Below are 27,112 nucleotides of genomic sequence, written 5' to 3' on the forward strand. Positions count from 1 at the left end.
TTTCAATCTCCACTGGGGCTCTGTGGAAGACTCGGCTGCCAACAAGCTTGCAACCTTTCTCTCAGCTAACGATCTTGCACAACACTGCTAGGAAATTACACATGCCAAGGGCTCAATTCTGGACCTTGTGATTTCCAAATCAGACCAGATTACCACTGCTTCACCCATCCGTATTGACTGGTCTGACCATTTCCTCATTCCCTTCTGTTTTCACCTCTCTCACATTTTAACTCTTGGCTAACCCAAAAGAGCCTCTACGTGGTTCCGCAACACAAAAAACATTGATCTTGAGACTCTATGTGATTCTGCTATGCAGACTCTTCCTAGTCTAGACCCCAATACGGATGTCAACGATCTCACTCCCCCTTTGCCTCTCAATCCTTGCAGTTGAAATAGACAAGGTTGCTCCACTCCAAAGCAAAAGGAAAAGACCCACCCCATCAGCTCCTTGGTTCAACAAAGCTCTCTATGACGAAAGGTAAAACCTTAGAATCTTGGAGAAGCACTGGAGACAATCTCCATCCACCCCCAACCTCTCTCTTTTACGTTCAGCAAGATCCATATACCACAAGCACATCTTCCAGGAAAAACATCACATTTCAGATCCCTCCTCGATTCAGCTAAAAACAGACCCAAAAAACATTTCAACCTCAGCAAAAACCCTAATTGTTCTCCCCAAACCATCAAGCCTGAGGATGCTTCTAAGAAAGCAACTGAGTTCGCTATATTCTTCGATCAAAAGGTAAAATCTCTGGTGGAACAGGTCAACCATGCCACCCCCATCGAGGAGCGAAAATCCGTAGTCACTTGGCAGAAATTTGCCACCATCTCAGAGGTTGATCTCCTCAAATGCATCCGCGAAACCAAACCCTCCAACCATTCCTCCGACCCCATTCCCAGTGGCATCGCCATTGATTTCTATACTAACACTCTCTCCTACTGGACCAGGCTAGTCAATCTCTTCCTCAGTCAAGGATCCCTCCCAATAGTCCTCAAACAGGACAGGTTACCCCCCTCTGCAGATGCAAATGACCTCAATAACTTCCGCCCCATCATCAATCTCCCTTTTCTTTCAAAGATCACAGAAAAATGTGTTGCAAAACAACTCTCCCAACACATTATGGACAATAATCTCCTTGACATGTTCCGGTCGGGCTTTATTCAAAACTGCAGCACAGAAACAACCCTGCTGCAAGTGATCGATGATGCGCTGCATATTCTCGACTCGGGGGATCGTGCCTTCTGATTTTTCTTGACCTCTCTGCAGCTTTTGACACTGTTAATCACAACACCCTCCTTAACATTCTTCAACAGAGAATGGGCGTGGAAGGCACAGTACTCAAATGGTTTGCCTCTTTCCTCTCGGACAGATCCCAAATGATCAAGATTGCAAACAGTCTCTCGTCTCCACTGGTGGTTGGTCAAGGCGTCCCTCAAGGTTCTATCCTTGCTCCCACTCTGTTCAATCTCTACCTGGAACCATTAGGGAACCTTTTAAGCAAATCTGGAATCCTCTACCATCTCTATGCGGATGACACCCAAATCAACCTCAAGGTTTCTTCCTCTCATGATCTCTCAGCTCTACTCTCAATACTATTCACAACTGGATGTTAGTTCACCAACTCATTCTCAATCCCTCCAAAACAGAATTCCTCCTCCTATCTAGCTCTCTCTCTCCGCCTCCTGTTCAATCATGGATGGATCAATCAAATCTACTCAACAGTAAGCCCATCATTGTGGACTGCGCTAAATCCTTAGGTGTCATACTTGACAAAAGACTCAACCTAATCTCACACATCAACTCCACGGCCAAGAGCGCACGTTATCAACTGCGCCTTTTATGGGGGATTCATCGGTTCTTCCCGGAGAATGACTTAAAAACCTTGGTCCAATCGCTAGTTCTCTCTAGACTGGATTATTGTAATTCTCTTCTGACTGGCCTTCCCAAATCTCACCTCTCCCCCCTCAAATCCGTCCTCCATTCAGCAGCTCGCTTCATTGCAGGGTCCAAACGTAGTGACCACATCACTCCTATCCTGTCTTCTCTCCGATGGCTTCCCATCGAGGCTAGAGCTAGCTACAAAACAGCGTGCATCACCCACAAAGCTTTGTACTCTTCCTCCCCTCGCTATCTGGCGAATAAACTCAAACTGTCTGGAGGCTCAAGACCTTCTCGGAATGCGGAAAAGTTCCTTCATGAACCCCCCTCCTTCAAAAGGGAAAAATTGTTGGCACAATCATTCTCAGGTAATGCGGTGAGAATCTGGAACTCGCTCCCTGCCATCACCTCCATCCAGATCTTCAAAGCGGACCTCAAATCTCTTTTATTCCAAAGACACTTTCAGAACTAATTCCCTCCTTCTCAGACCCCACCAGGAAGTTCTTTAGTCATTGTAAATTTGTCACACATATTTTTATTTTTGTTTGTACATCCTGTGCTTGCTGCGTTGGATATTGTGTTCCTTTTGCCTGTGTTGTTTTGATTCTATGGCCTGCTATTGTTCGCCAGGAAGTTCTTTAGTCATTGTATAATTTGTCATATTTATTCTTATTTTTGCTTGTACAGTCTGTTCATGCTGTGCTTGAGATTGTGTGCCTTTTGCCTGCGTCGCTCCGATTCTATGGCCTGCTATTTTTGTTTGTTTTATTCCTGCAACAGTTCTCTCATGTAACGTAACTGGTTCTATTGTACAGTGCTCTGACACCTTCGGGTAAAGTCCGCGCTTTATAAAAATGCATTAAATAAAATAAAATAAAATAAATCTATGTCTCTCCCTCCCTCCTCTCTCAATTTACTGAGACTGAACTATTTTGACTGATGCCCGATGGAGCTACCTTGTTTAGCTATAGGGGAGATGGGCCGTGGATTCCCTACTTGGTCGTCACCTACCCAGTGGAAGAGGTGTGGCGCCGCGGCCAGGGCGACTGACGCTGGAATCTGGGGACCACGGTTCGATCCCCGGCTCCGGCGGCACCATGTGACTCTGGGCAATAGCTCGCTTAATCTTCCCGACGGCCCCCCAGCGCCTAGAGACCCTTACGGGTGATTGTGCGCTTTACAAATGTGGACTTTACTTTACCCAGTCGGTCCTTAGACAGACTTCCTTTCGTCTCTCCCCTTATCCTCCCTGTCTCTCCTCCTCTGCCCCCTCCACTACTTTTTTTTTCTCTCCATTCTCTACGCTCATAATATATTACCTATTTTTGTGATGTATTTTGTAATTGTTGATCTTTTTCTGTTACTTAGTTGATTTTCATGTAAAGCGCTCTGATACCTTCGGGTCTACCCAGCGCTATATAAAACTCTTTAAATAAATAAATAAAAACAGGCAAATACATGAAAAGAGCAAACACAAGGAGATGATGGACGGAGCGCTGGTCTGGGTTGAATCCACCACTGTTTTTTAGCTGACTTTGCCACCCCAGTTCAGACCCAGCCATACGCAAATCAGTGTTGACCCAGTTCCTCATGGGAACAGTCCAGCCCGAACTGCCAAGCCAGGTCTTTCCTGGACTGGAAACAAGCATCCTGGGACTGGTCTCGGAGTAACGACCCTCATCGTCCAGGATAGCTTGAATCCAGTGGCAAGATGAGCTAGGGACACACGTCTGGGCATACCCAGCGCACTTAGGGCGAGAAAGCAAAAGACACACAGATGATGGACAGAATGCAGAGCAAATCAAGAATTCTCCGACTGGCTGATGAGGGGTGTTACCCAGAAACCGGTCAAGGATGCTTGTTTCCGGTCCAGGGAAGACCTGGCTTGGGGGTTCGGGCTAGACCGTTCCGATGGAGAACTGGTTCAAGACTGATTCGGTTTATGGCTGGCCCAGATCTGGGGTGGCAAAGTGAGCTAAAGTAAGATGATGGATTCAACCCAGATCTGTGACTGGGGGTGAGTGTCTGAAAAGTTTCAGCGCTCCGTCCATCACCTCCTTGTGTTTGCAATGCATGAAGAGGGCGGACTTAAGCCCCTGTGCGAAAGTAAATGATATTTGTAATTTTAGTAAACTCAAATGTCCTGGCTAACACCAGACCTAATAAATAACAAAAAATGCTTCTTACCCAGTTCCAGCCCCACAGCCCCTCCTTTAATAAGACAGGTGCCGGCTTCAGCATGGCGGTGCTTACATAGAGTAATTACTAGGCGGGAGCTGCGGTGTTTGCCCGTCTTTCTTCCTTCCTCCACTGTGTGTCTTGGTCAAACATGTGTCCGTGAAATCTTTTTGGGACTGAGGTCCCTGCCAGGAGCAAGGGCTGCTCGAGCAGATGCTGAGCCTCCGCCCAGGGAGGAGCAGTCGCAGTTTGTTGACATGCCAAGCTGCAGACTGTTTGTGGGAAATGTGGGAAGCTATTAAAAGGCCAGTAAAAACACAGGTCCGACCTAAAAGTGTACCTCAGCACATGCCATGCATTTTTCTGCTTGAAACGCTCCAGAAAAATAAAGCTATATAGTGTGTTCCTAGGGCGCGCGGCTGCGCATTACAGAGTGAATTTTTACATTTTTTTTTAACTGTTTGTAAGTATGCTGGCTTGGGTAAAGTGCGTTGAGAAAAGCCTGCAAGTTGTGTTATCTCAATTAACTAGAAGTTCATGAAACACTGGCTGGACAGTCATTCCGAATACACCAGTGCCACCGAGGGGCCAAAACTACTTTATCTTCATATGACATTTAAAACAGATGATTTTGGGATTCATGCCTGATGTCATTTCCGGTTCTTCAGCACTGCATCTTATTGGCATGACCCTTGCATGCTTCTTCAGGCGAGCCACCACAACGGTATGGCTCCAAGATTTTGCCTGGGTTTCATGGTTTTCCACTCTGCACCCAAGACAGAATAGGTTTGCCAGCAGGAAGAGATGGAAATACCAGACGTCCTTTGTTGAGTTCATATTTATTTATAGAGCATACTGCTGTATAGTTTCTTGGTTACTTTGCTGGAAACTCCACAAAGAAAAGTTACATGTTACAAAAAGCGGGTTGTCTGTGGAAACTTGACGTGCATTATTAGGCATGCAGGGCTACCAGGAACATATTCCAGGCTTTTGCGGCTCTACCTTACAGGTAGCTCTTCTGACTTTGAGAACGTCTGACAGAAATAGGTGTGTGGAACCCCGATTGCATTCCATGATATTATATATATTTGTAGCAACGTTGGGGAGGTTTGACCGGTGCTCTTCTGGGTAATAATCACAGCTGTGATGAGTACTCATGTCGCTCAAGTTGCCAGCGGAGCACCTGAATAATAGGCCCGGACAGACTCCAAAGCAGTGTTGCCGTCACACTTTAAACCAGCTGTAGTCCGTAGTTTGATTGGTGCTTCCAGGTAGACCGAGATACCATAGTCTAATCTGGAGTTTTATTTGTAGGAAACAGATAAACACTTTGGCAATCCATGTTTCACATGTTAGGTTGATGTAGTAGCAGTTAGTGGTACTATTACCACTTAGTAGGTGTCCTCATTGCAACTGCCGAGGATGTTTTTGGTGACAAGAAGCTTAGTCTCTAAAAGAGAAAAAGTTTAAAAAAGTGTCATTCTTCACCATATGAGCGAGATGAAATCTGTCAGATTGGCTGAAAAGCCAGTTCCGCTAGCAGAGTGTGCAGATTGTGACAAGCAGCTGACCAGCTGTATTTTGGCTGCATCTATGAAGAAGCAAATCCCCACCTGATACAGCAGTTTAGCAAGGGTTGCATGGAAATGTTGAATACAATCTGGAAGGGTAAGGTCAGTTTGAGCTGAGTGGTGGAAGGTACTGGGCTGTCATCTTTCTGTTAAAGGGGACCTAAGTTACAGACGTATGGGACCTCTGACCCAACTCCAGCCAGCTGGAGAACAGGATGAAATTATCAATGGTGTCCACGGCAGCTGAGGGATCTAACATTACCAGTGCCCTGACATCACCACCACCACCATCCTCCGGTCTCACCAGGTTTCCAAGCACTGATGGTGCTGCAACTTCACTGCTCTGCCATCGGCAAAATCCTGGCAAGAGTGCATCCAACGATGCTTTGGATCTGAGCAAAGGGAAGCTTCTGAAACAGTTTCCCCAATAACAGAGTAGGGTAATTGGACAAAAAGGGTTCAGATTGTTAAATTCAAGAGATTGTTTCTTTTAAGAGTGGTTTTAGCTTGGATACTTTCTATTCTTAAAGGACGAGGCTTTTTAGAAACCTTTCTTTTATCTTACTTCCATAAAAGAGAAAAGCAGAACATGGCTAGCCCTGGTTGAAGTTCATGCGTGGACCTATGGTTCTATCCATGCTTGCAAAGGGGTTCAGACTCCCTGTCCCTCCGAATACTCACTCTTCTATGCTAGTTTCTCCCAAGCTCTGAAGATCCAAAAACATGTGGTATTGGGCAGGTTGTTCATATGGCTGATTCTTCATGTTTCGTTGCAGTAGACAAACGTCAGGGGTCTCTGCTCCATCTTAGACATTGGCCTCTTCATATATTACATGCTGAGGAAATCTTTCAAGATGGTTACATTGTCTTATAGCCTGTCTGATGGTAACACATAGCAGCACCATTTTGTACCTGAAGAAGGGTACTTCCAGGACCCCATCGGGGAGGCACAAAACAAGAAAGATTTCTAAGAAAGAGGTTTAGTTTTCATTAAACGTCTTGAGCCCATAACATAATTATAATGATGGTATAAACTGTGTTGTGTTACTATTTTATATTTACCCCCCACCTAGGCAATTGGCTGGAGTGTGTTGAATAACGTCAGGTTGTTCCAGAAACCTTCTGCCAGGAACGTATTTGTTTTTTGTTCTCAGACTATTAGTGGCCAAATATGGTCTGTTTTTAGCCTTGGGTTTAATATTCGGAGACACTATGTTGAAAATAGTGGTGGGGTGGCTACTCTCAGTGAAGAAAATTGTAGCTCTGCAGGATTCTTCCTGGCTTTTTAGGTGCCAAAACCCTACGAGGGCGATTCCTGAGGCACCTTTGGAAAATAGCCTATCGTGTCTGGGCTTTTGCTCTACACTGCTTCACACACATCATACTAATATGCTCTTGTTTCAGGCTAGAATCAGGAAAGGAATCCCCATTTCTTTTTAGGTCTCGCCTGTCGATGCGCATGCGCATCGAGCAAGCGAGAGTATTGGGACTTATCCACTCTTTATCCACACTGCAAGGAATCGTGGCGATTCCTTGCAGTGCCCGTGACTTTTAAGCTCAATGCGCATGTGCATTGAGCTTAAAAGCGCGTGCACAGCCGCCCGCATTCCTCCGACACCTTTGAAGTGAAGCTTAGCTTCACTTCAAAGGCCCGGCTTCTTCACACCCACATGCCGCTCTCGCTCTCCCCGCTCCGCCCCCTCCCCTGCCCGCCGTGCATAACTCTTCTCTAGCTGTAGAACAGCTAAGCCGAATGTGCTGCATTAGGGCTGTTCGAGATGCTTTAGAACAGCTGAGTGATGCTGCGCGGACATAACTTGTTTTCTAATATTGTACATTGCATTGCTAGGGGTTCTTTTACACACAAAAAACATTCCAGCTGACAATATACCGCCTAGGTGTTGAAATTCGAAGCAGCTGCTCATTAGCTTCCGGGCATTGACCAAACCAGTTTTACTTGAATGGTCTGCCTGATGCTTGTTTTGTCCGTTCAGTTCATTTATAAAAAAATCGTCCTTTTTGTGCAAATTTAAAAATTGATTCTGAACAAAAAAGGGTGCTCATGCGGTAACTATATAGGGATAGCGGTCTGGAAGACCAGACTACGGTCGAGTGACTATTTGGTCAGAAGCTCAGGAAGTCTGCGCATAAATTGTGTACAGGCGCAGAACTAAAGCTCGCACTCGCTGCCTCGCCCCCTCTCTTTTCTCCCCAAAACAGAATTCGTCCTGAAACCATACGAAGGTTTACCAAGAACGGAAGATTGCGCTACATTTTTTGCTCACTCTACATTTAGCAGGTAGATGACAGACAATTGAAAAAAAGCAACCTTGTCAAGGAATCCTGCGGAAATTAAGTTTAGAATTCAAGGAGTAAATTTACAGACATAAGTGTCTCAAGTGCTTCCGGGCTCGCTATAAAAAGTCGACTGAATACTTAATGACTTGCATCCTGTTGTTAATGAGGGTTAAATGCAAAAGCCATTTGATTGCTTTGGGAGTTCGTACGTTTCTCACCCCCCACGCAGAAAATAAATTCCATTTTATTGTGTACTTCGTTATGGTGCTTATAGTGTGGTTTGCAAAAGACGGGGACTACGAGTTTTGGTTTTATTTAATGCCGGTTTGCTATGTTAGTGTATTTGTAAACCAGTCGTTGCCGTGAAATCTGCCATTCAAAATACCAACTAGATTTTGCAAACGTTTCTTTTATGATCAATTCAGACCGCAGTCCATTTTGAAATCTCAGTGTTTTACCTATAAACGATTTTAGACAACTAATTTTAAAAAAGATGTTTAATAGGCGTTTTGCCAGTATTAAAAGTGTTAGCGTTTTCCGGGACTTCGAATAATTGTAAAGCCATTTTAACGAAATGCTTCTCTTGCGCTACATTTGCAGGTGAACTACCTTTTAATATGAACACTTTGAATGTTGAGTGATGTGATGTGATGCGTTTGGCACAAACACATATACCGATTCATCATTTTATACTTTCACACTGCTTAGTCCCTTGTTTTGACTGTAGTTTAGTTGTAGTTGATTTATTATTAGCAAGGATTTTCGAGAAGTTCTGAGGGTGTTCTCGGTTATCGTTTGTATTTATTACGATCGATTTCATATGTTGGGCTACTTACTGGTAACTAGGGGTCCACGTTTCATACGTTCCCTCCATTCCAGTCGCAAAATAAATTACATTTATTTAGCCTTTTCGTTTATTCTATCTCTTTGTGTAGCAACTGCAGCATTTTGGTTGTATTATTTGCAAATGAGGCATGATTTCTTATACTTATACTTCCGCTCACTGTAGGCATTGGCTTTAGAGGTTGCTCATCTGCCCAAAGCATACTGCACCCTCACTACCCTCACTACATACTACCCTCACTCACCCACCCTCAACCCCTCACCCTCACTCACCCTCAACCCCTCACCCTCACTCACTCACCCTCAACCCCTCCCCCTCAAACCCTCACTCACCCTCCCTCACCCTCAACCCCTCACCCTCAAACCCTCACTCACCCTCAACCCCTCACTCACCCCCTCACTCACCCTCAACCCCTCACCCTCACTCACTCACCCTCAACCCCTCACCCTCAACCCCTCACTCACCCTCACTCTCACTCACCCTCACTCAGCCTCAACTACTCCCCCTCACCCTCACTCACCCAAAACCCCTCACCCTCACTCACCCTCACTCACCCTCAACACCTCACTCACCCTCACCCTCACTCACCCTCACTCACCCTCACCCTCAACACCTCACCCTCAACCCCTCACTCACCCTCACTCACCCTCACTCACCCTCACTCACCCTCACTCCCTCACCCTCACTCACCCTCACTCACCCTCACTCACCCTCACTCACCCTCACTCACCCTCACCCTCAACACCTCACCCTCAACCCCTCACTCACCCTCACTCACCCTCACTCACCCTCACTCACCCTCACTCCCTCACCCTCACTCCCTCACCCTCACTCACCCTCACTCACCCTCACTCACCCTCACCCTCACACAGTGCAATAGTTCTCAGACCATTTCAGTTAGAGCTTTTAGAAATGTTTATGGCTTTTTTTATTTGTAATACTTTAGCATTGGCTACAGGAAACAAAAATGCTAAACATTTACAAAAAAAAACCATAAACAATTCTAAAAGCACTAACTCTAATGGTGCGAGACCTATTGCATTTCCAATGCTTGTTGGCTTCTGTCGCCTATGCAGTGATGGTGAACTGGAGAGCCGGGCCTTCCAGAAGGACCTTCTGCTTCAGGCCCCTTTTAATAATATGGCTTTTTGATTGTAATACTTTGAAACTTTTTCAGATATATTTTTCATATATTGTTTGACATATCCTTGAACTGAACGCTTATTCTTTGCCTTTGAAGGTATTTCTTTCTTTGGATCTGCTAATCTGCACCAACGGCACCACTGCAGTGGTTTAATTTTGGGGGTGGTGGTGCAGAAGGAGTACCCATTTGTTGCACCCTAAACAGACATTGCATCTATGGACATGAGCGCTAAAGATTAAAAATAAAATGTGGTACCCAGCTAGCAGGAGTTTAGAACCCACATGGGCATGCTTGATAGGCTGCTGTTTGACCCTGATGAGTGGAATTTCAAGGTGAGCTTTCTGACGTTTTGCTCATGGCACCTCCAAGGAAAGATCTGTTTGTCTGTAGAATTAGCACAACACACAGCCATTTCACATACTGGAATGTCAAGCAACCAGATACCTTCACAGAGAGCCATTCCCGCTGAGCCGTGAGAAACAATGGGTTTCAGCAGGTTGGTTGATTTTGTTGGCACACAAGTAGCCTAGTTGATTTTGCACAGGAAAGCATCTAATATTCGCCTGCTGGGATGGTAAGATACTGTTCCTGATTTCCAATCCTTGTCTATAAGGACTTTTTGAGGGCCAAAATGGCCATCTCTGGCAACACCCAGCCCATATCTCTAAAATGAGCTAAAAGATTGCCCAGGCGGAAGAGGCTGGGAGACAGCGATACTGATGGTGCCAAGTGTTAATTTTACATGGTGAAGCCCACCGTGATGTGATCCTTCAATGCACCACTTACAAGTAAAAAGTACTGCAACAGAGTCTCAGGTAGTGTATTTTGCCCAGCATGTCCCCCGCGACCGATACTAGGAGAATTCTTTTACAGAAAATCAGGAGAGAATTTGTGGATGCTGGGGCTGAAGCTATCATGCTATACTACCCAACGCAATCGAGAGTGACTTTGTGGGGCATATTGTCTTTGTTAATAGAAGACAAGACCACGACTCCAGTTGCTTAGTTATCCATTAAATCCACATGAGCTCTTATAATCTGACTCTGATTGTTGGTTTCTTGGTGTCTCTCCTTGCATTTTCTACCACTGTGTTGAACAACAATTAGTAGCTTGTTACCTATGTTTTATTCTACGCATTGAGCTGATAACCCAGTTGGTTGCTCCTAGAGTTACATTCTCGGAACACACACATAGCAGCAATGGGGCTGGAGTTTACTAGTCTAACCAAGCATATACTTCATATTTCAAAGGTTCTGTTTTCTATATTCAATGTTAAGACTATATGGTTTAAGAAAACTACACTATTCTGTGGTTCTGTTGCCGTATTGTGTGAGCCTAAATTCATTTTGTATTTCATTTTCAACATTATTTCGAACTTTCTTTTGCTTTCCAAAGTAGAAATAAGGATACTTGTTTAAAATGGAGTCCTTCTGCAAACTTCCATATTATATGTTTTGGTTCTTGATTTTGAAGGGGGAGGATGTCGTTTGAGGATGTGTTCCCAGCAGGTTTCACCACTCTGATTTGCGGCTAGCCAACACATGTTTAACCCCTAAAGGCTCTTTTCCTGGGTCTTTTTCATGGCAGTGAACAATGTTTGGAATCCAAATTAATAGAAAATCAGATTTAATTTACAGTGAAAGATCATGGATTTGCATGAGAATAACATGCAGTAGTGAGCACTGCAAACGTATCACTGCATGCAGTGAGGACCCAAGAAATAAGGTGGCATAGTGCAACTGTGGTTTCTTTATGTAAAATATGTAGAATCATTGTAGGCATCTGTAGGCAGATTCGAATTAAAGCAGATAGTAAGTATAGCGTATTGCCAACGTATACTGTGGTGTCAAGAAAACGTTTACCCTATGTGTCGTAAATTTTAGGTTCAGTCATAAATGACTTGGGGTGAATGGATAGTGAAACAGGTAAATTAATAGCACCAAGTAAGGTACAGAGTTGGATTAATTTTGCGTAAGTATCCCAATTGGTATCCCCTTTACCTAAAATCAGTGAAAGGTTCTCCGAGGGTTAAAGTATGCATCTGTGGCTTGTAATGGATTATAGTTCCAGCTCATAATCACACACTACCTCTGTCACACACACAGACACATCCTTTGAGCTCACACCATAGAAGCTCACACCATAGACGTAGTTTGTCGCTTTTGTTACACCCTGGCTCCCATTTAGATCCTTACGCCTGCTCACCACTTGTTGCTTGGGTGCATGGTGCCTAAACTGCCAGGCAGACTAATTCCTACCTTGCAGCACCAGTGCAGTGAGCTCCCATGCAGCTTGCATCACTCCACTAGAGGCCCCTGGGGTCTGTCACAGATACTTGGGTCATTCAGAGTGCAACATATTCTGACCTGAAGGAGGGTCTTGCATGCTCATGACACTTATCCATGCATTTCCACTGATAATAAAATTCTCATTCTCCACAGCATGCCAATTCGGCTTACTTTGAACAGTAGTATTAATAACGTTTTCTAGCTCTTCGTACTGCACATCTTCCATGTCTACCCAATGTAGCTGTACTCAATTTGTTGAACTTGGGAAGTTAAAACATTGATCACTGTTTGTCTGGTGTTGTGTTAAGTGTGCTTAGTGAAAACCGCCTGCATTGTCGCGGTCTCACTGGTGAATAACAGGCCTGCTGACTGCAAGTGAAAATTATGGTTCTAGTCAGTGACCGAAACAACTGTTAGTAGATGGCGGAAACTTGTGCTTTTGAGAACAGTTGTAGTTTATGGAGTTCAGCTCAAGGGGTGCCCAACACCAATACTGCACCATGCTTATTCTTCTGGCCTAGGGCCTGTCTACAGATACCTCCTACCCTCTCACTGAGTAACTCCTTAAGCAAACCTACCCGCGGAGACTATCTGTGTCAAAAAGAGCCAAGAGGCCAAACGATTGCGAATGTGTGCTATATATTAACACATAACCTAAGCTATAGAATTGGTAACATTTTGTTTATCATATCAATAACATGAAACAAGCCCGTGTAGTGACATCAGCCCCAGTGCACAAAAACTGACAGGTTTTGAAATATTTTCAGAAATAATAATGTACATTTTTGTGTCTGTTAAGAGTAATCTCCAGTTGCTTTCTTTTACAGGTTGCTGTGGTGAAACTGAAGAACGCAGAAAAGGTGTTTGCAATGAAAATCCTTAATAAATGGGAGATGCTGAAAAGAGCCGAGGTAAGCAAGTCTCATGGTTTAACACTGCCGTTGTCTTGACTTTTTATGGGTTCCCAGTTCTATGAATATTTTAAGCTACTTGAGGTTGTTCAGCTTGTGTTTGAATTGCTTGCGAAAAATATTTCTAGTTTATATTTTGTAGGCATTGTTTAAGGACACGGTTCTTGCACAACAGTGAAACATGCACCTATTGAATCTGTGGGCACAGTCCCTTTTTCCTGAAGTTTATGAATAACCTAAAAACTCATCTGTTTTTTAATAAACTACAGGGCCGGCACAGATAATCTGAGATTTGTTTAAGCTTTGCATAGACAACAAGATAAGTATTATTGTATCTAAACCAGCATGTTTTGAGCACTGGGAACCAAGCTTACAGCAGACTTCAAAGGAAGACTCCGCATCACCATGGAGTGTGCCTTTTATTGTAAACCATTGGTGTGACCATAAGGGTCAACACCCAAAGAGAACTGCAAACCAGGTCATATTATTGAGTGGAAATGCTCTATACAGTGAAGACAACGGCTATAAGCAGGAGGACCGAGCACAGAGATATTCATTTGTGGTATTTATAATTATTGGTGTTTTAGGAAGTGCTTTACTGGAATAGGCAGTCCCTTCCGAAAGCCTGGCAGAGATCCATTCAACTAGAACACTGGAATTTTAAATAGAAAATTCTCATAACAAGTGTTTGCCTGAACATAGTGCGAGTTGTAAGTGGTGCTGTTGTGGGTTTTGGTTCGCATACGAGGATGCCTGAAGATGTCCATGTTATCACTTGGGCAACAGGTACTCCTAATTGTGATGTGTGAGGGACATTTTTAGTGTTACCCATATGAGAGCCCAAAGAGGGTTACCAGAGTGAAGTGCCTCCCTGGGAAATGTGAGCTCTTGCACCATTATCATTCGTGGGTTGGAAGAATGATGGCCCTTGCCTCGTCTTGGTGGAGAATATAATGGAGGAGGCAATTCAAAGTCATCTGTTGTCAGAAAGCCACTAAAGGGGCTTTAGACTACTTTATTGCTGCCCTTGCCAGCATCTGTATCAGATGTGTGTGGAGGGGCTGAGTGCACCCCCACTTTAGCAGCTTGAGCGAGAGTGAGTGCCACTTAGCAGTTCTGATTAACATCAACCATTTAAATATATGTTTTAGCTCTTTTGACATTGATTGGTGTCTGCAGGTCTTTAACCAGACGATCATGAATACCATTGCAAAAAGACAATATGATAGCACCGCGGGAACAAGAGAACATGGAAGGAAGGGAGAGATGGATGGATGTGCAGAAGGATGGGTAGATGGAGAGAAGGGTAAATGGGCTTTAAGAAAGAAAGAAGGAATGGCAGGTGGGTAAAGAGATGGATGGATGGGCACAGGAACGTAAGGAAGGACAGATGTAGGATATGTTACTACAAATGGGGCTGCAACAGGCAATGAAGTCCAATAGACTGTAGGTAGTATCAAAAAATCCTTTATTTGTAATTTCATATGGAATTTCTATGGTAAGCAACGCTCAGCCAACGCGTTTCATTCTCTCTAGGGGAACTTCACCAGGGCTGGAAATTACATGTAAAATGACACAAATCAAAACAAGGACACAAATAAATGCCAACCACAATAAGTGTTACAGAAACGGTACAAGACTCAAACCCACAGCTATTACCAAGGTGAAGTTACACACATGACAATTACATACATTTAAAAATAGGATGGTGATGACAGTAATACATGAAACTTAAAAACACATTAATATGTACAGAATAAAACGAAACTCAAAAACCACACAGCAAAAGACATATAATCTTAAAAGAGTGAAACCACAAAGTACGGCCATTGGGTGAGGGAGGTGATTTAATTCATATGTATGTATCACAAACTATGCATGAGAGGCATGTACGTGACGTCGCATGTATGGAAAATAAGCGCCAAAGGCAGGACATCCCATATCTCCACAAATTCGATGTATGTGGTTCCAGCTGGATGGAAAGAATGGAAGGATAAAGAGATGGAAGGAAATAAAAAAGGAAGGAAGAAAGAAAAGATGGAAGAAGACTGAAATAATGATTCAGGGAAGAAAGGAATGAAACTAGAAAAAGGCTGAAAAAAGAATGGAGGAAATAAAGGACATTTCAAAATTTCTTCAAGGAGCGCAGTTCCCTAAATGACATCCATGCTCACTTGCCTCAGATGCTTCCATATTGCTATTTGGGATATATTTAAAGATTTTGGGTACTTTATTTTTTTCTTCCTACTTCTTTGTGTCTGTGAGTTAGGAACCTGTGGGTGCCAGGACAATTCAACTGTTTCTTGGCCTGGCCATATGATGACTACCGGATATGCCAACTCACACAGGTGCGATCCTTTTTCACTTTGATTCAGTTTTGTTGCTGATCCTCTGACGTGAGAATATTTGAATTTCTCTGCAAAAGCTGAGAAAGGACTTCAAAAGAGCCAAATATGCTTATGCACATGGATGCAAATATCCTAGATTTTATTGGGTAATATTATATACATGATAAATGACCAGTTAGTTGTTAACCTGATGTAAGGAGTTTGTCGTTTGCTTAAATTATTGTAAATGTTCTGACCACTTCCTCATTTCCTTCTCCCTTAAAACTTCTACCTGTCCCAGCAGGCCCCTGGATACCAATTTCTCAGCCCGTAACTGGAATAAAGCTGACATCAGCCAATTCATCGACCTACTCAATACCTCTCTCCCCCCCGAATCCGTCTCAATAGATACTCAAGCCTTAAACTTAAGCCATTGGCTTGAGTCTGCCAGCGACGTGGTTGCCCCCCTCAAACGGGTTAAAATCAGACACCCTCATGACGCTCAGAAATGGTTCTCCGAGGACCTTAAAGTTCTAAAACTCGGACTCAGACAAGCCGAGCGCCGCTGGCGCAAGAGCTATACCCCCGAAGCTAGGCTTGAGTTTTTAACCCTACTCAAAGGGTACAAATCCTCCATTGCGCTAGCCAAAACTACATACTTCTCTAACAAAATAGTGGAGTCAGCTAACAAAACTAAAAACATCTTTTCGATTGTGGAGGAGCTATCTCACCCCGACAGGGTCTCCATCAAACCCCTCCCCTCCCAAGGGCTGTGCGACTCCCTCAACCATTTTTTTGTTGAGAAGATCGCAAAAATTAAAAACAGCATCTCGATGCCGCCCCTACCCGACTCCACTGGGCCCCCTACCAACCTCCACGCTGACCCTCCTAACCCTCACTCTCTCACCCGGATTCCCCTTATTTCGGAGGCAGACTTCCCCGCCCTCCTCAGTAAAGTCACCTCAGGTTCTCCTACAGATTGCTGTCCCCCCAAGATCCTACGGGAGGCCTTTACTGCTTGCTCTGCTCCCCCCATGACACTCCCGAACAACTCCCTCACTTCCGGCCTAGTCCCTAGCACTTTCAAGACAGCCGAGGTAGTACCTATCTTAAAAAACCGACAGCTGATCACACGATCATGAGCAACTTCCGCCCCATCTCCCTCCTCCCTTACCTCAGTAAGGTGCTCGAGACCCATGTCACTAACATCTTGAGCTCGTTTGTTGAGCAGTCTCACTTTCTTGACTCCCAACAGGCCGGGTTCAGACCCGCCCTCTCTACAGAGATGGTCATACTCTCTGTCATGGAAGAACTGCGCAGGGGAGCCGACTCCAACACCAGTCAGGCTCTGGTGCTCCTGGACCTGTCGGCAGCCTTTGACACGGTCGACCACGACATCTTAGTTGACCGTGTCAGGCAGGCTGGGATAGAGGGTACTGCCCTTGACTGGGTCCGTTCGTTCCTTACCAGCCGCCAACAAGCGGTCCGGCTATCCCAGTTCTCTGCGGATAGGGTTGGGTTGACTTGCGGCGTGCCACAGGGATCTTCTTTGTCCCCACACCTTTTTAACTTATACCTCACCCCTGTGATCAGTTCTCTCCGACATAAAAATGTCTCCGCATTCAATTACGCGGATGACATCCAGTTAGTCTTTAACATCGACTCCTCGGACCAGTCAGTCTCCAACTTCCAAGCCACTCTCTGCCACATCAGCGACTGGATGGGGGCAAATCACCTGAAACTTAACCCCGACAAGACTGAATTGGTTCTTGTCGGAGGTCCTTCCAATCCTTGGAACTCCAACTATTGGCCCGCTAGTTTGGGCCTTCCCCCCCGCCCAACTGACTCGGCCAAAAGTCTGGGGGTCATTATCAGTAAAGACCTCTTGATGAAACCCCAGGTAAATGCTACGGTCTCTTCTTGCTTCTTCCAACTACGCAAAATACAGAAAATCGCGCGTTTTCTCACTACCAAAGCCCTCACCTTGACCCTCTTGGCGTTAGTCATCTCCAGAATTGACTACGTCAACTCCCTGTACGTAGGCATCCCCGACTACCAACTTAAACGCTTGCAGCTTGTCCAGAACCAGGCGTCCCGCCTCATTTTTCACCAACCGAGGCACCACCACATCAGCCCTCTGCTAAAATCCCTGCACTGGCTTCCGGTCTCTGAACGCTGCAAATTTAAGTTGGGTTGCCTGGTCTTTAAATCTCTAGCCGGCCTAGGCCCTACGTTCATCTCCTCTCTCATCCACCCGTATGTCCCTTCCCGCAACCTGCGCTCGGCTCACTTGGCTCTTCTTAAAGTCCCCAGAGTCAAGCGTAAGAAATGGGGCGGCTTAAGATTCTCGTTTCTAGCTCCATCTTTCTGGAACGCCCTCCCCCTGGACATAAGGTCGGCCTCGCTCTACACGCGCTTTAGATCCCTCCTCAAGACTCACCTTTTTCGCTCTGTGTACAATTAAGATCTTTATACCCCCCCCTTTTCCGGTCCCTCTCACCCCTCCTCGCCCCCACCCTGCTCCTGTCCTTTCCTTTTCCCTCTCACTGTCCAGTTAGGTGTCTTCTGTCCTTCTGCCTTAGCGCCAAGAAACTGTACAGTGTATGCTGCGCTTTACAAATTCCTTTCACATCACATCACATCACAAAGGGAGCTGTAAAACTACTTGGTGCCGTTAATATTTCCTAGGTAAGGGACCGTCTGTAGTGGCATCTGTGTTTGTGTAGCCCACTTCATATTAAAAATAAATGTTATAAGCAATATTTTGTCAGGTCTCTGCAATATGTTTTCCTATTCTAGTATGTTTCGAATAATTTATTACCATGGTCTGTTTCACTGAATGACTTTGTTAAAGGCTTTGGTTTCACTGTCACTGTGGTACTGATTACCTTGGCTTTTTTCTGTTTTGTTAGTGAAACACTGAAGTGAAAAAAATGGAACAAAACTGCTGTTTTGTATTTTCTTGATTGTATAACATTTCAAGGGTTCATGCCCGTTTGCACTGGTGTGTGCGGGTTCACTTTACTTGTTTGTGTGTCGGTGAAATAATGCAAGAACTACAAAATCCATCCAGAAAGCTGGCTATTCAGTTCCATGGCAAAACTTTATCCGCAGGGGCAAAGTCGCAAATTTCACATTTCAGTGAAATATTTTGCCCACTGAGGTGCCCAGTCTTTCCCTCTCCTTTTGAGACTTGTCTCAAACTGCTTGGGCTCTCTGTCTTATTACTTTATTTGACTTTTTAAATGAATTGTGTGCGGTTCTACACATGCTAGGGTGTTAGTACACTTAAAATGTTAACAACAACTGTATTTTTTATATAATGTAGTGAAACGCCAGTTGCAGCGTGGAATCAAACCAGAAATGCAGAGAAAAGTGGGAAGAGGTATGGGGAGGGGATGGGGGTTATACATTTGCAGTCCCATTTGTGTCTCAGGCGCAAGAGCACGTTACAAGAGAACAAATTATAGTGTTGTGTAAAAGATAGAGATTAATGTGTGAGGAAGCTATTGAATAAAATGAGTTAGTTTTCTCTTGAATTTAAGCAAATTTTCTTGACACCTGACTTTCAGGAAGAGAATGCAATGGTGTTTGGTGCCCGTTCTGAGAATGGCGGTGCTAAAGTGATCACAAGTAATGTTTACTTCTTGTATGTTACCTTCCACCTGAGTTATTTAGGGCTGTTGCAGGCTATTGTGGATGTTTAATGTGAATGAATCGCCTTGCAGATGATGCATGCCTTTTTGAGCTTGATGCAGCCTCAGTCAGAAGCCAGTGGAGGTGTTTTTAGCACAAGGGATATGTGATCAAATATTTATTTCTCAGGAAATAGTTTTGCTGCTGAATGTACTACAGGTTTGAGGTATGATTGCGTGATTTTCGGAAGCTCTATCAGTGCCACATTTCCAGAATCTAAGTGTGATAAAACTATAGATTGGACTACCGATTGAAGGATATTGGGTTTAGTATTTTGTAATTTTTATTTTAGAGATTGGTATAACTGCACCATGCTTCAAACTACTTGAACTAAATTTAACCATTGTACCAGCTTGACAAGGTGCGGGTTAAACCCGATGGCCTTCCGAAAGCTTTTCTTTTATATGGACTTAGCTGTTTTAATTTCTGACCTGATAATTGAGGGTTTTGTTGGCTGTAACTAGGGATTGCTTTCATAGACACGTTATATTTGCTGTCTTGGTGTTCATGAGAACCATGCTGGGTTAATTGATCATGGGATTAAGAACTTTCATGAAACTTAAATATCATGCTTGCCAGGACTTCAAAGCCTGCAGTTTCTCACAAGCGATCAAGCACAACATTCCTGGCTGTTTTAGAAGGCAATTTCTTGAGAATTCCAAACAATCATTTTATTATTTTTATACTGATTTTGCCGCATCCTCGGAAGAGTGCCACTTTATAATTTCAGTTCACACTCATCACTAATCGTGATCAGTATGAACTGGGTGAAGGTACTATTTTTTAATCAGTTGTCACCCAAGGGAAACATGGATGTCCATGTAAGTCTAGGAGGGACGCAGTCAGTGCCGGATTTTCAGGATAATCACTGAAAAGGTACATGAGTTACATTTACATTGTTTGTAAAATTATCTTGGTGGATATCTTGGAAAATGTGGTTTGGGTTTTCCAGTCCTGGGCCTACTTCTGGATTACTCTGTGCATGATTTACCATTAGGTTCATCGACCAATGTCCTTTGTGATGGATTAAAATTGAGCGGGCATGCATACCTTATTAGAATAGTGATGATTTTAAGAACATTAGTTCACTATTTGATCAGTGTTTTTGTTTTTGAACTAGAAAGGCCTCACTGTGCCATATTTGCAGGTCAAGGGCTTGCTATGTAAGCAATTGCTATTCATATTAACCATATGGAAATTTGTCTTATACCAGTGCCCCGAAAAAGTCGAATGGATCCAACCTCACAGAGGAACGTTGGTCACTTTTTCACATGAGTATTTCATCACACACGCTAGTCCTCCACTAAACTCCTCTAGACTCTGAACTTGAGTGGATATGACCTCTGAAGGCATCATAATCTGGTGAGAATGGCCTGACCTTAGCAGCAATGTCCACCACAACCCCTGGTCTACAGACCCTCTTTATTTAATTTCGTATAGGATGAAGTTTAGAGTTGCTGCTGTGCTGTTTGTACTTACTGCACTATATTTAGTCCGACTTGTAAATTGAAACGTAAGGAAATGGTAATACTACATTTGTTGTTATTAGCATTTAGTGTTGGCGTTTAGTGTTGCTCAAGCATTTACATTTTACTTACATGGTTGTAGCTTGTGCAGAAAAAGTATTATGGAAGGTCCAGCTTCACTACTGAGGCACCAATCATGAGTCGGCTGGAGCTGTATCACCGTTTATGATGCGCGCTCTGGCGGAACACATCTGGCTCTGTGTTTCTGCACTTAGATACTGGGTGTTTGAATTCCGGGCCTGATTTTACCAGATGGAAAATCTGGTGCATAAAACTGCTTAAGGATCAGGCAGGGGCTGGGGGCACAAGTGCAGCCCAGCTCCTGTCTGAACCCCTTCTGTAACTTTGGGGAACACAGATTGCTCCAACCTGCCAGCCCACAGCCTGATCTGCTCCCTTCCAACCCCATTCCCTACCCCACCCCATGAAGGCCCCCCCTCCTGCAATATACCACCTGATTAAAGCAGGTGGTAAATGGGACTGGTAAACCCATGCAGTTGGGTGTTCCATGCAGATTTCTGCTCATTAAAACCAGTCTGCACAGTAATTGCACGGCACTGGTAATTACGGGTGAGGAGTTTCCTATCCGTCAGTACTGTGGAGCTTGTAATTGGGGCCTAGCTGCCTGTTCATACATAGTGTATATAATTTATAGTACTAGCTGCATGTGCCAAAAAAGTCACTTAGAAGAATATTAATAATTTTTTGAAACACTTCTACACAGGGCTATTGGATTAATTAATGCCGGTTTTATTGTACGTCTTATGACAACTTGTTGCCCAAGCTGTGAAAAAACTTTGTTTCCCAGATAACTCTGGGAAAGGGAAGTCTGGTCGCGCATGGTAATTGTAGCCCGGAATGTAATCTTCTCATTATGTGCTAATGAAGCAGCCAAGCAGTGGGAAGAAATCTGCAGTTCCTTCTGCCTAGATCTGTGCAGTCTGAAAGAAGCAAAGTGGGCTCCTGGGAGAACTACTTAAATACCGTCGAGCCCGGGAACTATTTTTAACATTCATTTCTTGGCCAGAGCAAGCCTTTTTTCTAAGCTTTCACGAAATTCTTCTGTGAACAGTGTGGAATGTTAGCCGATTAGCCAGGGCGATCAAATGTTGTTTTCTTATTGGGTGGATAAAGGTAATCTTCTGTCATCTAACGCTGGAAAATGTCAGGCACACAACTCTGTGTGTGCTTGTTAGTTTGACCTTTTGAAGCTCATTGTCTGCAATTTGATGACGATTCTTATTCCGTTTTTTTGTTGTTTATGTCCGTACATGGATTTAGTTGTACAACCGTTGTGCCCAAAATATGGAATTGAGAGGTAATTTTTTTTCACCTATTTATAACGCTTCAATGTCTTGTCAAGGGTAGTAAGCACTAGGGGCTAGTCATTATGTCCAAATTTTAACTTCATCCCAACAATGGTATTCTACTGACTACGCACTTAATCCCTTCACTCTGTCCAGATTAGTTAATCTGGGGATTATGAACAGGGACTTTCTTCCCAAATTTAACCTGCCCTACTCTACTGAAGACATCATTCCTAGGTAGGATAACCACAGGACGACTCAACTAACAATCATATATCTCATGGGTGCTCGCAAACATTTGCCCATGGGCCGCAAAGTACGGTCTTCGGTATGACCGAGGGCCCCACAGATGCCAGGAGGGTGGTGGTAGGGGTTCTGGATGGGTCCGAGATTCTTTAAGGAGGTCTAAAAATTGTTAATTAAATGAGCGAGCATTTATTTGATGCCTGTTTATTTCATATTTTATTCTGAATATTAGTGCTTAGCAACTAAACAGCAGCTCGTGCTCCTGTTCACCAGGGGGCCACATGTAAAGGACGTTAGTTGCCTATAATTAGTAGAGCACTCTTTCTTGATCTGCCGACTAAATCCAAATCCGGATCTCCTTCAGATAGCTGCCCCCCTCATATTTTGAAGGAAGTTTTTCATGCATGCCCTGATATTATTATTATTATTATTATTTTTATCATCATCATCACTTATAAAGCCCCTGGTTATACCTATGGGTGTGTCCCCGTGCAAGGACTAACTATTTGGATGAGGAGAAAGGATATAGGACCTAACTCTGGAAAAGCCAGGTTTTCAATTTTTTTCCAGAAGAGAGTATCCGATGGTTCAGCTTGGAGAAAGAGAGGAAGTGCATTCCAGTTTTTGGCTGCCAAATAACGGCAAGACCGTGCGCCCATTCTTGCTTGTTGGACTTTGGAAATTTGACCAGATAAGTCCTGGTCGATCTAAGATGTCATGCAGGATTATAGGGGGCGAGTAGATCATGAAGATAACTCGGACCTTTTCCCTGCAAGCCAAGATGAATAATGCATAAGGCTTTAAAAAGGACTCTTTTCTTAACCAGCAGCCAATGCAAGTCATCCAGAGCCTTCCCAGTGGAAGCTGTCCTTGGAAGCTTCAGAACTAAGCGGGCTGCCGCATTTTGAATACATTGCAGCCTGTGCAGGTATTTTTTTGTTTCTCCTAGATAGAGAACGTTTCTGTAGTCCAATTGAGATATTACCAGGGCGTGCACCAGGGATTTCCTGGCTGGGATGGGGATGACGTCCAGAGTTTTCCTTAACGTTTTAAGGTTTCCAAAGCACTTCCATGTGTCCTTTTTAGTGTGTGTCTCCAAAGAAAGAGTAGAGTCCAACCAAAGTCCTAGGTTTTTAATCTGTTTTTTTGGGGTAGGAGTAGGACCCAGAGTCTGTGGCCACCATGCCGATGACCAAATGGAAGGGATTTCTCCACCGCTAAGATCTGTTTTACTACCATTTAGCTTAAGACAGTTATTTGTCATCCAGGAAGCCAAGTCCTGCAGGCAATAAGAGAACTTGGTGGCTGCTTTGTCAGAGTCATGGGACAAAAGACAACAACTTGCGTGTCATCCGCATATGACACAATGGTGACACCCTTCTTTTCAGCAATCTCACCAAGGGTGCAACTTAGATATTAAAAAGTGTTGTGCTCAAAACTGAGCTCTGTGGAACACCTTGAGACAGAGCTATGCTTTTGGAGATACGTGGGCGTTGTGCAACTTGGAAGCTCCGATCCTGCAGAAAGGAAACCATCCATTTTAGCGCAGCTCCATCCAGCCCTCCTGATCTGAGATGTTGTAAAAGCAGTTTGTGGGATACCATATCAAAAGCTGCACTATGGTCCCATAGGACCAAGGTAACAGTCTGACCTTCATCCACACGCCTGCGTATTGTCTCTGGGGCCAGGAGCAGTGCTGACTCCGTAGAGTACATAGCTCTAAAGCCAGATCGTGTGGGGTGAAGTAAATTATGCTGGTTAATATGAGCCACTACTTGTGTGTTCACCACCTTTTCTGTTGTTTTAGAGAAATAAGGCAGAAGCAAAATAGGGCGCAGGTTCTCCAGCTAACTCAAGTCTATTCCTGTTTTTTTCTTCAGGGGGAGAACAATTTCCTGCTTCCATATATTTGGAACCACGCTATCATAAAAGGAAAGATCAAGAAGTTGCCCTATGCAAGGCAATATTATCTCCAGGCCTTCCCTCATAATCTTAGGGGTGACTGGATCCGTGGGAGAGCTGAATGTAATACTTTGAGCTACCCCTTTTAAATCTTCTTATAAGGGTGGATACAATTCAGAGAGGGAGTTAGCCCCATCCACAGAAGTCCTCTCAGTTTGGCAAAGCATTCCATTTGGAGCCTCATCCGGAAAGGTATCATACTTTCTGATAGATACATCTGCCAGTGGATTCCTCACCTTGTGAATATCCCCCTTGCGTCAGCAACATTCGGAAATTCTTTTGTAGCTTCGCGCCGACGTGGACGACGTCATAGAGGCACGGCATCGCACGCGATTCCGCTGACGTCACCGACACTACAATAGGCCCACGCCGGCGTGATGACATCAGTTCCTTTTTTTCCGCGTCATCGACATCAGTTCCCTTTTTTCCGCGTCATCGACGTGAACGGTTTCGGGGAATCTCAGTAGCTATCCAGTGACTTTGTTGCCTTTATCTACGCTTTACTGCTTCTTTGTTTCAACACGATGTCGACAAAGAAGACCGGTTTCAAGCCCTGCAGGGAATGCGGGAAAATGATGTCCATCACGGACCCGCACGAGGACTGCATATGGTGTTTAAGTTCTGACCATGATGTGGATGGATGTTCATCTTGTCGGAAGATGAACCCGAAGGTCCTGCGGGAAAGAGAGACCAAACTTCTGGTGGCAAAGCTGAAGGGTGACAAGGGAAGAAAATCTTCGAGATCTCGTTCGAGAAGGGCGAGGTCGAGGTCGAAGTCAAGATCCAGATCTCGAGAGGAGTCGCCTTCGAAGTCCGCTTCAGACCATGCTTCGAAGTCGAGGAGGAGACCTAAGAAGAAGAGACATGAGTCCCGGTGTCATTCCGGTAAGGAGTCTGTCTCGAGGTCGAGGTCACCGAAGAAGGTACGTTCCAAGGTGGTCACGATGGATGTCTCGGATCAGGAAGGTGAGGCTTCGCCTTCGGAGTCGCAAGCACAGTCGCCGATTCGGGCTTCGAATCCGTCTCCGGCGCCGTCCCCGGCCCGAGATGAGGAAGAAGTTCATGTGGATGAGGATTCTGCACCTGTCGAAGAGCTGAATCCGAACCCTCCACAAGACCGGCCTGAGGGTCTTCAGCCACCTTTCCCAGCCCCAGGCCAGGACCCATCAGCATTTTTAAACGCTAGGTATGGTGTCTTTTCAAGGGCGTGGTACCCTTCTGGCGCACCTTCGGGTCCCATGGGTCTTCTGGCCTTCAATTTCGGAGTCCCTCACTCCTATGCTCCGGCTCCATTCATGCCGTTCATGCCGGCTCCGCCATGGCAATACCCGGCTCCGCCGAGGACGCCGATACCGGCGTCACCCGCTCCAGATCGACCTCGAGGGCAACCCATTGCACCATCTGATTCGATACCGACGTCGGTTCCGGCTCCGTCGGAGTCGTTGGTGGATTCGGCGGCGAGGCATGTTAAGGAGAGGTCCAGGAGGGAGGCACAGCGCCTTATGGAGGAGCGGAGATATATGGAGTCGCATCCTGATATGGAGGAAGGTGAACTGGAGGATGACTGTTTTGAGAATCTAGCTGATGCTAGTAGCCTGGATTTTTCACCGGAGTGGGAGTTACCATCCGGTTCTGATGCGCCGTCCAGCCTTATCATGTGGTGATGAGGAAGGCAGCGGAACTTCTTTAATTGACTTTACCAACAGTGGAGTTTAAGTCCAATCTTCTAACAGAAGTTTTACATTCGCCCAGCTCTGTGGTGTAACCATTGCTTCCGTTTAATGAGGCATTAACGGAGTCTATTATGGAGGTATGGAAAAAGCCACTAACAGCACCGGCAGTTTCCAAGAGTGTGGCGAGAAGGTACAGGGTTGCGCCTGAAGATCCTGCTTTTCTGACGTCTCATCCTTCTCCTGAGAGTCTGGTCATACAAGCAGCCTGTTCCAAAAAGACTGTGAGTGCGCTTCCTCAGGTGCCTGATGATAAGGATGCCAAGAAACAAGATCAGGTGGCTAAAAAGACCTTCTCCTCTGCGAGTATGGCGTTGAAGTCAACTAATGCCACATGCCTTATGGGGAGGTATGTACATGCCCTTATGGATACAATGCGTTCTTTGGCTCCTAAGATTCCTGATGACAGCAGGAAGGATTTTGAGGAGGTGTTATCAGACGCACAGGCAGCGGCACGTGAAGTGATACAAAGTGGACTGGACACTGTAGACTCGGTGGCACGTATCATGGGCACTGCGGTTGCCACAAGGAGATCGGCTTGGCTGAAAACTTCAGACTTTTTAGCAGATGTTCAAGCTGCTTTGCTGGATCTGCCGTTCGATGGATCTGGTCTCTTTGGCAAAAAGGATGATACAGCCGTAGAAAGATTTAAGGACAGTAGGGCTACTGCCAAATCTTTCGGGCTTCAAATCAGAGGTTCTACAGCCAAGAGGTTCAGAGGTTTTGGACGCTCTTCCTTTAGCAACTATCAGCAAGGTCAGCAGCAGCAGAATCCCTTGTACAGGTCTTATAGGGGAAAACAAAGGGCTCGGCCTCGAGGACGTCAAGCCTCTTCCTCCTCTACCTCCTCCAACCCCCCAGCCCCAGAAAAGCAGCCCTAGATCCGCCATTCAGAATAATGTGGGTCCGGTGGGGGGTCGTCTTACCTACTTTCTACGGGATTGGGAATCAGGTTACATCAGATCTTTGGGTTCTCAATCTCATAGAAAATGGGTATGCCCTTCCCTTTCGGGAATTCCCTCCCAATTACCCTCCTTGCCAAGGTTTTTGCACCGAGGAACATCTGTTACTTCTACAGGAGGAAGTGCAGACACTGTTAAGAAAGGGTGCGATAGAGGTGGTCCCAGAGCAGGAAAGGGGTCAGGGATGCTACTCCCGGTATTTTCTGAAACCCAAAAAGGATGGCAGGCTTTGTCCGATCCTGG

At 44.9% G+C, this 27,112-nt stretch overlaps 1 protein-coding gene across 2 annotated transcripts in view; it reads left to right on the forward strand.

Moving 5' to 3' along the window:
* Window positions 1-27,112, forward strand: part of CDC42BPA (CDC42 binding protein kinase alpha) — a 1,077,984-nt gene that overhangs the window by 218,508 nt on the left and 832,364 nt on the right. For both annotated transcript variants that reach the window (XM_078649868.1, XM_078649869.1), the window contains exon 3: window positions 13,030-13,113. In XM_078649868.1, the coding sequence (XP_078505994.1) occupies window positions 13,030-13,113 (84 nt within the window). The remainder of the gene's footprint in view (window positions 1-13,029; window positions 13,114-27,112) is intronic.

The sequence above is a fragment of the Lissotriton helveticus genome, chromosome 6 (genome assembly GCF_964261635.1).
Source record: "Lissotriton helveticus chromosome 6, aLisHel1.1, whole genome shotgun sequence".
Classification (NCBI taxonomy): Eukaryota; Metazoa; Chordata; class Amphibia; order Caudata; family Salamandridae; genus Lissotriton; species Lissotriton helveticus.